At 38.2% G+C, this 15,645-nt stretch overlaps 2 protein-coding genes across 3 annotated transcripts; one reads left to right on the top strand and one right to left on the bottom strand.

The window, feature by feature from the left end:
- The first annotated feature begins 1,784 nt into the window (after positions 1–1,784).
- Positions 1,785–4,958, top strand: LOC109211303 (vesicle-associated membrane protein 721). Its single transcript, XM_019374825.1, has 5 exons — positions 1,785–2,149; positions 3,527–3,668; positions 3,741–3,861; positions 3,986–4,048; positions 4,597–4,958. The coding sequence occupies exons 1-5, from the start codon at positions 1,960–1,962 to the stop codon at positions 4,741–4,743; spliced, it is 663 nt and encodes a 220-aa protein (XP_019230370.1). The 5' UTR covers positions 1,785–1,959; the 3' UTR covers positions 4,744–4,958.
- A 1,423-nt stretch (positions 4,959–6,381) lies between these two features.
- LOC109211305 (translation initiation factor IF-2-like) lies at positions 6,382–9,828 on the bottom strand. Of its 2 annotated transcripts, XM_019374828.1 has the most exons (9): positions 9,589–9,828; positions 8,137–8,217; positions 7,963–8,051; positions 7,709–7,783; positions 7,342–7,496; positions 7,197–7,253; positions 7,071–7,154; positions 6,915–6,974; positions 6,382–6,804 (listed from the first exon to the last, which is right to left on the bottom strand). In XM_019374828.1, the coding sequence occupies exons 1-9, from the start codon at positions 9,709–9,711 to the stop codon at positions 6,692–6,694; spliced, it is 837 nt and encodes a 278-aa protein (XP_019230373.1). In that variant the 5' UTR covers positions 9,712–9,828; the 3' UTR covers positions 6,382–6,691. The 2 variants fall into 2 exon arrangements, with proteins under 2 accessions (XP_019230373.1, XP_019230372.1); XM_019374827.1 differs by having other exon boundaries at positions 7,071–7,253.
- Positions 9,829–15,645: the final 5,817 nt, after the last annotated feature.

Below are 15,645 nucleotides of genomic sequence, written 5' to 3' on the forward strand. Positions count from 1 at the left end.
GTTGGACTCACCTTACTCGCTGAAGTGTTGAAATCGAGTCCCGGTCCGATCTCGTTCGATTTGCACAAACAGTAAGGGAAACATGTCACACTTCATTCATAGATCTTTCATTGTGTGGGGGAATGTGAAAATAGGGTAGGATGTGCCCGCTTTTTCAAAAGATCGCACAACGGCTTGTCGTCCCTTCCCAAGGGGTGGGAATACAAGTCACTATGTAAGGTAGATACCTCAAATGGGGATGTGGTCATGACAGACAACCTTGACCCTATTTTAAACGTGCATATGTCGTGCCAAACCCATCGTTACATGTGAGACGTGGGTTTTGCATGGACATTGGTTATAACTTCTATTTTATGTATCAACCTGACCTAGATTGGTACGGTCGTCTCGAAGGCTTTCCTACCGCTCTTTCGGGTTGGTGTTAGTGCCGAGACGATGAGTCCACGACAACCTGGTAGTGATATTTCGCTGGTTCGATCCCCACACAGGGCGCCAAATTATTTAACCAAAAAATCATTAAACCATTTAGTCAAATCAATTAATAGAGAGAAAGAAGGTAAATCTTAACCATAACATAATTAACTCTAGATCACGATATATTGAGTATAAAAATTGGAGAAGAACAAACTGATTTAATATTTCTTAAGATGATCACCATACATCAAATGAAAATGCTAAGCTTACATCTATGACGGGGTCGCGCTATAATCGAAAGAGCATAGAAGAAGAAGAGAAAACTATTGATAGCTAAGAAATCTCCCTCTGTTGGTTTCGTAACGATGACTACTAATGTGATAGCCAGATCTTCCCCCTTTGTAATGATCTCCTGCCTCTATATATATACTAACAATTTTCCCTTTTATCCAACGGTCTTTGACCAGCGTGCTTTCTCATGACTAAGTCCTTCATTACTTGCCCAAGACATTATGCGTGTTCTGCAATATAAGCTTTCTAACGACTTTAGCCCAGCAGGACCGTGATGCCCGTCGCCATTACGCCTCGTGGGCACGACCATAGCGGGGTCGACCTGTTACCGACTCCTTTAATGATAACTATCTGGTGGTCAGATTTTGACACATACAACACCCATTAAGGAAATACTAAATTCTAGACGAAAATAGTTAGTGTGACTAAACTACCCTTCATAATGTTGCACCATAGTTATAGTAGCACTTACTTCTCTTCTCAAATGTGAGAAGTAAACGACTTTTTAGGGATATGTACATAAGGGTAATTTTGGAAAAACAAATTGAATTTTTTCTTGATTATATAAATGGACACTTATTTTGGACCAAAATAAAAAAGCAAATTGGTCATTTATTGAGGACCGGAGGGAGTAATTACTATATAATATATGAAATATGATTTTGCGTTTAAAATTTAGGGCCCATTTGGCCATAAGAATTTTTTCACCTTTTTGGGGAAAAAATTCGCTTTTTTCGGAATCAGTGTTTGGCCATGAAACTTTCAAATTTCACTTTGAAGTTGAATTTCAGACTTTTTAAAAAATTTGAATAACTCCAACTCACAAAAATTCAAAAACAAATCCAAATTGTATTCACGTCCAAACACAATTCTAAGTTTTAAATACAATTTAACTTTAATTTTTTCACAATTCTTATGTCCAAACGTCCACTTACAAAGAGAAATAAAATTTAAAAAGCATCGAAGTATTATTGTGGGTCTCACATCCGTTATTTCCCATGGGCAAACAAGGGTAAGTAAGTTAGTTTAACAACTAATAAACCCCAAATTAAGCCCACAAAGCAATCTTAACAAGAAAGAAAAAGAATATTGTGAATAGCTGTACAAATTTCCACGATTTGTGTGTGGGTCTGCGCAAACTCAAATTTATCGTCCCCGCATCTTCACTCTCTCTCTCTCTCTCTCTCTCTCTCTCTCTCTCTCTAAATTTTTCAGTTTTTGCTCTGTTCAATTCGAATAGCTAGGGTTTTTGTTATGGGGCAACAATCGTTGATCTACAGTTTCGTTGCGAGAGGAACGGTGATTTTGGCTGAGTATACAGAGTTCACTGGGAATTTCACAAGTATAGCATCGCAGTGCCTCCAGAAACTTCCTGCTTCAAATAACAAGTTCACTTACAATTGTGATGGCCACACTTTCAACTACCTCGTTGATAACGGCTTCAGTGAGTTTTTTTCCTTCTCTCTCTGTGTATGTGTGTGTGTTTTGATCTGTCAGTCAAATGGTTTGACTAATCCGTTATCTATGATTCAGTGAGTCTATATGTATATGTTTATGTGTTTGTTTTTGTGTGTGTGATTACTGATCCGTAATCTATGATTCTCTGCTTCTTTGATCCGATGACTATTTTATAATGATCAGTTTCATTTTCAAATAAAACAAGTGGTTTTCACTTTCCTGTTGACTGTTTTTGGTTTAGGATAAGTAGCCTCTAGATCTTAGTCAAATATCGAAAGATGATGAATTTGTGGGTTTGAGTTTGAGATAATGCAGAATTTCGGTTTGGATCTCTTTCATTTCATAAACTTTTTGCAAACAGGGAAGCTGATCGCCATGATAAGCATATGAAATTTTTGCTTGAATTCACTTTTAGGCAAAATACAAAATTGGCCGTTCGCTAGCCAAAAAGTGTATACAATATGTATATTATATGTATACAATACACATATATACAAAAATATATACTACATTTCATCGGCTATTATTTTTTAGAGCGGCTAAAAATATATATTTCTATTCACTTACTTTTCATTAATTTGGACCAGTCATTTTGGTCTCCTTTATTAGAATCTTCAGATATTTGCCATTGAGTATACTGTTTAGCTAGCATAGACGACAAAACATTTGAGTCATTTTGTTAATATCTAATGCGTGACTTTATCTACTTTCATCATTAAGATGAGATAATTGTTCGGAGTGCGCATTTCAAGAATTGTTCGAAATGTGAACTGATACTTAGCAGTTAGCACCAGTTAATTTCAAAATTATGAGAAGGCACCCAGGCTTTATTGCTTGTCTAATTTGTGCTCTTCCTTCAAGTGAGTCACGGAGGGTGACAAAAGCAAATCTTGCATAACACACACAAATTTAGCTTGTTGGATTATCGATTGTTATGGAGGCTAAATAGTATGTATCTCAACATACTATACAGAATCTGATGTTTTACTTTTTCAAAATCTGGATGGATATGAAAAAGAAGTTATTTGGACAGATTATTGTTTCACTAGTATCTGGAGAATTTTCATCGATCTGGCTATCATATCGATATATGTACTATTGAACGGCGATATAAGGAAAAAATTCTACTTATAAAAAAGAGGATATAAATAAAAAATTCTGATGCAACTTTGTGAAAGTATGAGACTAATTTCTTGAAGGTTTCTCTTAAAGTATTTTTTTTTTTAAGATACTGGTGTGCATTTACCTCATTACTTAAAATGATGATGGCTACATGACAATCTGATATGCAATGCACCATTGTCATGCTGTTGTTTGTTTTTTGACAATTGTCACGCTGATGAGCTTTATTTTGTACAACCAGCATACTGTGTTGTAGCTGTGGAATCTGTTGGCAGACAGGTCCCAATTGCATTTCTGGAGAGAGTGAAGGATGATTTCACCAAGAAATATGGTGGAGGCAAAGCTGCTACAGCTGTTGCTAACAGCTTGAACAGGGAGTTTGGGTATTTCCCATTCTCTAGTTCCCTCCTTTTTTAAGTATAAAAGCAAATGTCATAACACCATAATAACTACAGGCCCAAAATGAAGGAGCAGATGCAATACTGTATTGATCATCCAGAGGAAATCAGTAAGCTTGCGAAGGTGAAGGCCCAGGTTTCAGAAGTTAAAGGTGTGATGATGGAAAACATTGAGAAGGTAGAGAATAGTCCTCTGTATTATATTGTTTTTAAAAGACCTTATGTCCTGATGTGGAACTAGAAAGAAGTGAGAGTTCAAGAAGCTGTATTGCTGTTTGTTGATGAAAATTGTGGCCTTGCAGGTCCTGGACCGTGGGGAGAAAATTGAACTTCTGGTGGATAAGACTGAGAATCTTCGCTCACAGGTTTGAATCCAATGGAATTCTTTGTGTCTTTTGGTGGATAAGACTATTCTATATCCTAATTCTAAAAATTGCTAGTCTTGAAGTGTTGATGACAAAGCTCTATTGCCAGTTTATATGAATACGAGCTGCTATCATACTTTTTTATTTTTAATCAAAATGCCAGCTGGTTTAGTAAATTTTGAAGTGGTCCAGATATATCCAGTTCCTTACTGAATTTGATATGTAACGATGCAGCTATGATTCCTGAGTTGGTAGCTTTTGATATCCACTGTTGAGCAATCATTTTCGTTGTTCTACCATTTTTATGTATTGCTAATAATCACTTTGTCTAAAGTGTAATTTAGTAGCAAATCGTAGGTACATGAGTTATTCTGCTCCTGCATGTCCAAATTTGGAACCCCTGAATCTTTGGTGCATCATAACACCTTAAGTTGTATCTTTTTTCCCAGTTTGTCATCGGACTTGTATATGCTTTGTGTTATTGTTTACTCGTTTGCTGTCATTTGAACAAAAATTATAGGGGTTTCTGAAAGAGTATTATATCGCAGGCACAAGATTTCAAGACACAAGGAACAAAAGTCAGGAGGAAGATGTGGTTGCAGAACATGAAAGTAAAGCTTATAGTCCTGGCTATCATTATTGCCTTGATTCTGGTCATAGTTCTTTCAATATGTCATGGCTTCAAATGTCATTAGTTGGGGGTCTTTTTTCTTATCATGCCGGTTATTGAACTAAAATTCTTAATTTTTCTAGCAGTAGCCTGCCCGTTCCTTGTAATTCTTATCTTTTTTTTTGGGTGAGACATTTTGCTTTATGCTTGTGGACGTATGATGAACAGTGCATGTATAGTTTGTCATGCTGAAAACTGACTGTACTGCCGAAAGCTTCTCCTTGGGAGCTCATTAGGTCACCCGATACTTCACGTGAATTAAACTTTTGAAATATCTGAAACTGAAAGACCCAGTGAGAAGTTTTATTGTGTGCCTCACACAACTGACATTAGTTGTCGTGAGACAAACTCTTTTTTGTCTCACAAATTTGTGGACCCCAATCTTACATTTCTGGGTCCACAAAAATCTGGGTCCACAAAACTCTGAGACAAAAAGGATGGCTCATACAACTAGTGTCAGTTGTATGAGATACAAAATAAAATTTTCCAACAATTTAATACAATCAACTATTATGCGATTTACCCAAAATTATGGGGGGGGGGGGGGGTAGCGGAGGTTGTTTCTTTTTATGATCGAGAAATCTGTCTAGGGTTAAAGTTAACTCGTACAAACAACCACAGCTTTCTTGGTTCTTTTTTTCTTTTTGAATTTTGATAACTTTCTTCTTTTTCAAATATAAAGGAATTTTGGGCGTCTTTATTGACCTTGTTTCTTGCTAACAGAAACTACGGTTATCTTTGTACAATGTTAGTGTAATTATGAGTTAGGCATAGGTCTCTATAAATTCGTGAGGACAAATTGAGTGGATTTGAGTTTCCGTGCATGTTAACAATGGTCCCTCTCTTGGTTTGTATTGTTATCTTTTACTACTCCCTCCGGTTCACAATAAGTGTCCAATTTGCTTTTAGCACACCGATTAAGAAAATACTAAATTCTATACAAAAATACCTACTATGACTAACCTACCCCTAATTAAACATTTAATAGAATAACTACACTTATTTTGAACCAAAATGAAAAAGCAAATTGGACACTTATTGTGAACCGGAGGGAGTACTATTTACTTAGCAAACACTAATAGAATAGCTAACTTCACTTTCTAAGTTCCAACAGCTATTACGACGTGTTTATTTTTCAAGCTTCACAATGTGGTATTTGCATCTGTCAAGAATTTCTAATGGACCCCACCAATATGCAATCCCAGTTGTCAACTTTTTGCCCTAAGCCGAAGAGTAAAATAAAAGGCTTTGCGATGCTATAGTCTATAGAGTTTTTGATATATCAAGGACTCCCATTGTTGCAAAATAACATTGGCAAGGAATTACCTAAACCTTAAAAAAGAAGGATTTAGGTATCTAAAAAGTTGAAATACACGGTTTTACGCAAAACTTCATTATATAAAAATGAATCCCCTTTTAAGAATGAAAAACAAATTTTTAAATAAAATGGGAAATATGGATGATGGGTTCTTTTGTTCATATTGTTAATCTAAGATTAATAATATCGAGGACAAACGAATAATGAACCTAATGAACTAGAACATTGTAAGGAGGAAATATTTAACCTTATTAGATATATGGTCTTTGGGGAAACCAGCATCTTGAGATCTCAGGCCAAATATTCAAGAAAGAGATTACCAAAACAGAAAAAGAAAATCAAATATGAAAAGAAAGAAATGATAGGACATCTTAAGATAAACAAAAGAATATGTTCTAACTGAATAAATACAGCAAAGCATCTGTAACCAGTGAATTGAACGGATAGTTTTCAGATATTGACTACTTGAACTTGGCTTCATTGAGGATATATATGCCTAGCCCACATAACATGATGCTGAAAAACAAAACAATCACTGCGCAACTCATCGATGCAACAAACCACAATTTCATCTTTTTTAGATATAGACTGGACAGAAAGAAAATATGCCAAGGCAAGCATTTTTAGGTAGAGCAAACTAGAGATCCAACCACAACTATGCCTGGTTGTGGTTGCTACCACCCCTTGGACGGTTGACCATCCGTCCACGGCCACGACCATAACCATAACCTCTGCCACCTCCACCCCTGCCTCTTCCATAACCAGAGCCTGATACCGCACAACATACACATATTCAGCACCAAATGCATTAATATAACATGGTACAAGGTAGTAAGGTGACAAAAACAAGACGATGTATCCATGCTATGCATACTTACCACGATATCCCCAGCCACCACGACCCCCACCTCGTCCCCAGTTTGAGTACCCACCATTTTCTATCAAAATAAAAATGTGGCATACATTGAGTATAAACAAAATTCAAGAAGTGTTGAGCACGAAGCTTATAGAATTCTTCAGCTAAGGAGGAATACCTTGATAATTTGTATAATCATCTTGATAATTTGTATGTCCACCTTGATTATTTGGATATCCGCCTTGATTATTTGGATATCCACCTCGATTATTTGGATATCCGCCTTGATTATTTGGATATCCACCTCTGCTCCAACCACGTCCCCTCCCTCTACCACGGCCTCGTCCTCGACCATATGAATCTAAAATCGAGTTATGGTAATATTAGATGATCTAGCAAACTTTCACATGAATCACTTTTCCATAATTATTCTGTTTGCAGTTCATTACCTTCATTACCAGCATTGTAGACTGCTCGTGCTTGTCTAGGTGGTGGTTGCTGCTGTTGAGGCTGGTAATTATACCGTGGGGCGTAGTTGTTGTTGTTGTTGTTGTTGTAGTAGTTGTTATAATTAGTCTGCTCAGTCTCAGAAGGTGCTTGATACCTATGAGCATGAACTTACATAAGATGTTATAACAAACAAGCTACCATGTAGAAAATAATGAGGCTATAAGGAAATAATTTCAGCCGGAAGACTCAACAAGATAAAGCAACGATCACAATACTGCATGACAAATAAAGTATCTTAAACTTGTTCTCGAGTGAGAATGTTAAAATCTGAAAGAACATCCTAATATAAATGAATATAGCAGTTACCCTGGAGAGTTGTTGTTCAGCTCCTTCGTTGACAAGGTGATTGAAATCATTGAGACATGCCGAGTCTGCTCCACACTTTTACAAAGAAAACCAACATTCAAGAATCAGAACCACAACTATGCAATTTGCACTTAATTGGAGAATAGAAGGTAAATCTTAGTATTATCCCACATGATAGGCAGTTACACACCTTACACCAACATGCACTGAAAAACAAAAGAATTTAGAGAAAGCTAGCAAGACTTGAAACTTACGGCAAAAGGCCCTCTTCAATAGGTTCCCATACATCAGTGATGCTTACTGAGCTGATAGCAGTGTCTTGATGCAGACGAGGAATTCTTCTCTGAAAGAGAATAAAACATTGAGTTACATCTGAATATGGCAATACAGAAAGTGCACTGGAAGAAAAAACAAAGCAGGCAAGCTACCTTAATGATCTCTGCAATAGCTACAGTCTTGCTTATTGCCTGACCCATTGCTTTCAAAACAATCTCTTTTCCACGCTTCTCCTGAATAAAAGTTAGTCATTAGAAATTTCTATTAGCCACTACTAACAAAAAAAAACTACATTTTCCATCAGACCTCCCACTAAAACATGAGAAAGAAATAATGTGCATAGCAGCTTAGACCTCAACCTTAGGGATGGATCATGAATTAGAAGAAAATCATACAGCTACAAGTACCTCTTGCTTGAATTTAGGGCAAAAACAACAGCAATTCAAGCTAGGATACACACAAGAAAGATTCTCAGAGCCAATAACAGACCACAAGTATTCTAATCTGCATCTACAAAGAATATTAATAATACAGAAACTCTCTCCTTTTTACCATTCATCTACTGCACCGCAGGGAATCAACATTATCTTATGTTACATTAAAAAGCAGATTGATTTAGCTCACCTACAAATCAGTTCTGGCTTAATATTCAAAGCGATTAATATAGAGTAGTATGGACTCCATTTTATCAAATAATACCATCAGAACGGTACCAATTGTTATCTATTCCGAGGCTCAGCCAATTTCCATCAAGTTAGTAGTTTATAGCATAATCCTAGAAACAGAAAGCATAAACCACACTACGTCATTGTCATACCATTAGTTCCATTATCATTCCCCAGTTCATCCAAACTCCAGAAATATAGAAAGAACCTCAGTCCCAAACAAGTTGGCGTTGGCTATACAAATCCTCACTGACCACGTTACAAGGATGCATACATGAGAAATAAAAAACCTAGCAATCAGCCAACCATAATAAGACCTCAAGGAATGACAATACGACACCGCAATGGTTTTATTTATAATATACCCGCAACATAATGCAAAATAGTTCTCACGAATCCAAATCACCCAAGGTTGTAGCCTAGTGGTCAAAGAAGTGGGAGGAGAGCAATGAGGTCTAAGGTTCAAATCTCAACGGAGGCAAAAAAAAACACTAAATGATTTTTGACAGAGTTACTTGTACGGGTGAGAGTTAGCAGGTACCTCTATCAACAAAAACAACACAAACTGCAACAACAAACTCAGGATAATCGTACATAGTGGGGTCTGGGGAGGGTAGTGTATACGCACACATTACACCTATCTCGTGGAGATAGAGAGGTTGTTTCCAATAGACCCTCGGTACCTCTATCATTAAAAAAAAATTAGTACCCATGAATCCAATCAATCAATCAAATATGCCTCAATAGGTCAGTACTACGAATCCTCTGTATCTATTCCAACCGATAAATACTTTTTTTTATTTATTTAAAACTGGGAAAGCAAACTGCATTCTGTCCACCAATGGAAACCCATAAATGCACAGTTATGGTATACAGAAAAACACAGTCAAAACTGCAAAAAATTAAAAACAATAAAGGGCCAAGAGAGTGAGATGATACCTGAAGAAGACTAGTGGCATAGCTGATGTAGTTTCTAACAAGTCCCTGTGAAGTGATTCGGATTTCATTTTCGTTTATCGGTATTTCTGGTTTCGGTTTCGCTACTTTTTGGTATCTATCCATTGAGAAACAAACCCTAAAATTCTTTCTTCCTTTGGTATTTTGTTGCGCGAAACAGAGAGTTTAGGGAAACTGTAAACCCTTAATAGAAACAGCTGCAGCAGCGAATTGTTTGCAATTACGTGAATCACATTTTTAAATTGGATTTCCTTTTTGGGCTTATTTACTGTCAGGCCCATTTTACAGGGTCCGGAAGTTCTAGAAAGTTCGTGAGAATCATGAAATACTACGGAAAAATTGTATAACTACTGTAAAAATAATAGTCGCGAAAATATATAAAACTAGTAAATTTATTTGCGCTTCGCGCGGTCTAAAAAATTATACAAAATCTTAAGATACATCAATAAACTTACAAAAAGATTAGCAACTGATAACGGATTATATATTGTTTCGTCTTTACTATGAGAAATATTACACTTACAAAATACTTACATTTGGTTTAATATATAAATTTTGTTTTTTTATATCGAATATTTATATGTGATGTATAATTAACTATATATTATTAATATAACTCATTTCAGTTTCATCTGATCAAAAAGTTTAAAGAGTATTAAAAATGAGAACTAAAGTTTAAATTAGAATTACGTAAATTCGTCTTAACACTACTAATTACACAAATACAAAATATTTAAATGATTGTTAGTTGTATGTTGAGAGAATAAAATTTCTATAAATGCGTTTACAAACTTTTCATTAACAACCAAAAATCTTTAGTAGGAGCACATTTCTTCCTTGTGACATAAATATAAAAAATTGTGCTTTCTAATTTTAATGCATTGTTCTGCAGCCTAATCATGCTTTTATAGAATATACGTTGAATGCATGAATAACTGCAACATTAATATTAATATTCACTTTACAAAAACAGTTAATATTGACTTAAAAATAAAGTATATGAACCATTCTCAAAACAGAATATCCAAAATAAAAGAAAACCCCAAATAGTTAACAAAATACTACTTCAAGAGAAGGAACCCACACTAATAATTCTAACAATAGAAAAGTACCATCTAACTTACAAGTTTATTTTCTTTTTTCATTCATACTTATGAGACATGTACACCCAAAATAGTAAAGCAGATTGAACCTTCCAAGATAGCCGGTGAAACTTTTCGATCATCTGTAGTAAAAATAAAAATCTTAACTATTTTATTTTGTACACTACCAGTTATTTCGTGGTACTTATTTAAAATACCAGCAAACGAAAGCATATTGCAATCCCAAAATGCTTGTGTAGTCACACTTTTCAAAAGCTGTTACGGACTCACATTTAGTTGTTCGTGTTGTAATAAAAAGTTTCTTTTGTACCCAATGAAAATATTCACAAACTTATTACCTTTTCAAAAAAAAGAAGAAGATACGTTTTATCAATTTACCTCACACATTTGAAGAGGATTTAAAGAGTAATGAGAGTTAGAAGAGAAGAGAATTTAGACAATGAAATACGAAATAAGAAAACTAAAAGAATTGAAAAATAAATGCATAATAAATCTACTTCTTGGGTATCGTAAGATAGATGCTTTGTTAACTTCCAACTAAAAGTAACTTGTAAGGAGTAGCATTTTTTGTACCTATATGTAGAATAAAGCAAGATTTTCACTATTACCATACATTTTTCGTAACAACAAAACTGTCACGACCCTAAACCCGGACCCGATCGTGATGGCGCCTCTCGTGAAGACAAGGCCAGCCAACTATTCCCAATTCGAAGTTAAACAGTTAAATGGCAAGAAAACAGTCTAAAACATGATTTAATAATACTAAGTAGCAGATAATATCATAACAATACGGAAGTACAACCCAAACATAGCCCTAACCGGGGTGTCACTAGTCATGAGCATCTATAAGTCATAACACAGGTCTGCTAAGTCTGTAAACTAGCACAACTGTCTGATACAAGATAGAAATGATAAAGGAGGAGAAACACGGAACTGCAGACGCCACCAGCTACCTCGTGTACGCCGAATGTCCGCCTGAAGCTGGAAGAGTCAGCACTCGGGAGCGGAACCAGCTACGCCTGAATCTGCACACAGGGTGCAGGGAGTAAAGTGAGTACTCCAACTCAGTGAGTAACAAATGTAAATAACGACTGAAAGCATGAATACAGGTAAGGCACAAGGCATTCTATAATGAAGCAGTAAAACCATTTTAAAACAGTAAACTAGTTAAGAGATAAGTAAAAGTCCTTTTTCAACAAGTAAGCATGTAATTGAAAAGCCATTAAGGAAAATAAACACGTAAAGGTTCGCTCCTCGGGCACTGTATCAACAAAACCGTCCCTCGGGCAACATCTCAGAACAATACCAGCCCCTCGGGCTCAATCTCACATCACAATGGGTACCCGCGCTCACTGGGGGTGTGCAGACTCCTGGAGGGGCCCCTTACGGTCCAAGCGCAATAACAAGACATCTCGTGGCATCATAAACAGGCTCTCGGCCTCATATCAATATCAAGCCACCTCGTGGCACACAATCTCAGGCTCTCGGCCTCAAATCAATATTAGTGTTTCCTCACAAATAGGCCCTCGGCCTTACTCAGTCAAAAATCCTCACAAGCCACTCGGGCAATAGCAAAACAGTGTTTCTCAGCCCAAACATCATTTAAATTATCATTTAAGTATTAAAACTGAGTAAACATGGCTGAGTATGAAAAACAGTGGAAAATAGCATGACTGAGTTCAAGTATAAAGTCAAAATAGCGAGGAAATGTCAATAAAAATCCCCGAAGGGTTCAAATAGTTGGCACGAAGCCCAAATATGGCGTTCAGCCCAAATAAGGATGATATCAATTAGATCTCAGTCAAATACGCGGTAAAATCATCAATCGGGACGGACCAAGTCACAATCCCCAATAGTGCATGACCCCACGCTCGTCATTAAGCGTGTGCCTCACCTTAATATAGCACTACGATGTGCAATCTGGGGTTTCAAACCCTCAGAACATCATTTACAATCATTACTCACCTCGAACCAGTCAAATCTCTAGCTCGCGACGCCTTTGCCCCTCGAATTGGCCTCCACGCGCGTCGAATCTAACCAAAATCAGAACGAGAACGTCAAAATATGCTAAGGGAATGAAGCCCAAGCGAAAACAATCAATAATTGACAAAAATCCCGAAATTACCAAAACCAGACCCCCGGGCCCACATCTCGGAATTCAATAATTTTTACATCAATAGATTCCTCATCTCTCCACGAGTTCATACATATCGAAGTTTAAAAATCCCACCTCAAATGGTCCGTCAAATCCTCAATCAAAAGTTTAAATTTCCAAGCCCTAGTTCTTCACCTTTTGGCTTAATTTCCATGATTTACTAGGTGAAATTCACTTAATAATCGAGTTTTTTGTCCAAGAATCTTACCTCAAAGTGATTCCCCTTGAATCCCTCTTCAATCTCCTTCAAAAAGCTCCAAAAACGACCAACAGTGGAAGAAATAAACCCCACATTTGCGGACAAAACGACCCTTAAAACATTCTGCCCAGGCATAATTTCCTTCTTCGCGAACGCGGTCAATGCCTCGCGTTCGCAAAGCAAAAAAATAACTTTGACCAAAATCCTCTTATGCGAACGCGACACGACCCACGCGAACGCGATGCTTTACCCAGACGAACCTTTGCGAACGCGATCCTTCCATCGCGAACGCGATGGGTTAATTTCCACTGAAGCTCAACCTCTCAATTCCTTCTATGCGAACGCGACTACACCCCACGAACGCGATGCACAATTTCGCAGCCCTTCGCGAACGCGTAACCTGCCTCGCGAACGCGAAGGCTAAATTTCCACCTCCCTCAACTGACTATTCGCGAACGCGAGGGTCCTCTCGCGAACGCGAAGAGTAAACACCTGTAACTGCTGAACCTGCAATTTCTGCAACTTTCTTAACTTCAAAATGATCCGATTGACCACCCGAAACTCACCCGAGGCGCCCGGTACCTCAACCAAAATAATCAACATATCCTAAAACCTTATTTGAACTTGTACCAATCTTCAAAACACCTCAAACAACATCAAATCAACCAATACACATCGGATTCAAGCCTAAGTTTCTAAAATCTTTCGAATTCCGCTTTTGATCAAAAACTCAACCAAACCACGTCCGAATGACCTGAAATTTTGCACACATAGACCCAGCGGAACTACTGCAACTCTCGGATTTCCGTTTCGACCCCTATATCAAAATCTCGCCTATCAACCGGAAATCGCCAAAATATCAACTTCGCCAATTCAAGCCTAAATCTGCTCTGAACCTCCAAAACCCATTCCGATCACACTCCTAAGTCCCAAATCACCTCCCGAAGCTAACCAAACCACCGGAACTCACATCCGAGACCTCTAACACATAAGTCAACATCCGATTGACTTTTCCAACTTAAGCTTCCTCAAAAGAGACTAAGTGTCTCAAACCTTACCAAATTCATTTCGGATTCGATCCGACCAACTCGATACCACAAAACACGGATAAACAAAGCATAAAGAAGCAGAAATGGGGGAAACGGAGCGGTAACTCATGAGACGACTGGCCGGGTCGTCACATCCTCCCCAACTTAAACAAACGTTCGTCCTCGAACGAGTCAAGAAACATACCTGAAGCCTCAAACAGGTGAGGATATCTGCTCCGCATCTCCCACTCGGTCTCCCAGGTAGCCTCCTCCACGGGCCGACCTCTCCACTGCACCTTCACCGAAGCTATATCCTTTGACCTCAACTTCCGAACCTAACGACCCAAAATAGCTAATGTCTCCACATCATAGGTCAAATCATCATCCAACTGAACCGTGCTGAAATCCAGAACATGAGACGAATCCCCAATATACTTCCGGAGCATAGAAACATGAAATACCGGATGCACACTCGACAAGCTGGGTGGCAAAGCAAGCTCATAAGCCACCTCCCCAATCCTCCGAAGTACCTCAAAAGGCCCAATGAACCGCGGACTCAGTTTCCCTTTCTTCCCAAATCTCATAACACCCTTCATGGGAGAAACCTTCAACAGAACCTTCTCGCCAACCATGTAGGACACATCTCGAACCTTCCTATCAGCATAACTTTTTTGCCTCGACTGAGCTGTACGAAGCCTCTCCTGAATCACCTTCACCTTATCCAAAGCATCCTACACCAAATCAGTCCCCAATAGCCTAGCCTCACCGGGCTCGAACCAACCAACTGGAGATCTACACCGCCTCCCATACAAAGCCTCATATGGAGCCATCCGAATACTCGACTGGTAGCTGTTGTTATAAGCAAACTCTGCAAGCGGTAGAAACTGATCCCATGACCCTCCGAAATCAATGACACAAGCACGCAACATGTCCTCCAATATCTGAATAGTACGCTCGGACTGCCCATCCGTCTGAGGATGAAAAGTTGTGCTCAACTCAACCTGAGTACCCAACTCTCGCTGCACAGACCTCCAAAACTGCGAGGTAAACTGAGTGCCCCTATCAGAAATGATGGAAACTGGGACACCATGCAAACGAACAATCTCCCGGATATAGATCTCTGCCAACCGCTCTGAAGAATAGGTACCTCTCCCACTTCCACTCGGGAATATCCATCTGCTGAAGCAAGCTACCCGGTCTCTGATGCTCATATTTCACATGCTGACAATTGAGACACCGAGTTAAAAATCCCACAATGTCTTTCTTCATTCTCCTCTACCAATAGTGCTACCTCAAATCCTGATACATCTTCGCGGCACCCGGATGAATGGAATACCGCGAGCTATGGGCCTCCTCCAGAATCAACTCTCGAAGCCCATCCACATTGGGCACACAAATCCGGCCCTGCATCCTCAACACTCCATCATCACCAATGGTCACATCTGTGGCATCATCGTGCTGAACTCTATCCCTAAGGACAAGCAAATTCAGATCATCATACTGGCGCTCTCTGATGCGATCATATAAGAAAAACCCGAGAAACCACACAAGCTA

Source organism: Nicotiana attenuata, unplaced genomic scaffold (assembly GCF_001879085.1).
Source record: "Nicotiana attenuata strain UT unplaced genomic scaffold, NIATTr2, whole genome shotgun sequence".
Classification (NCBI taxonomy): domain Eukaryota; kingdom Viridiplantae; phylum Streptophyta; class Magnoliopsida; order Solanales; family Solanaceae; genus Nicotiana; species Nicotiana attenuata.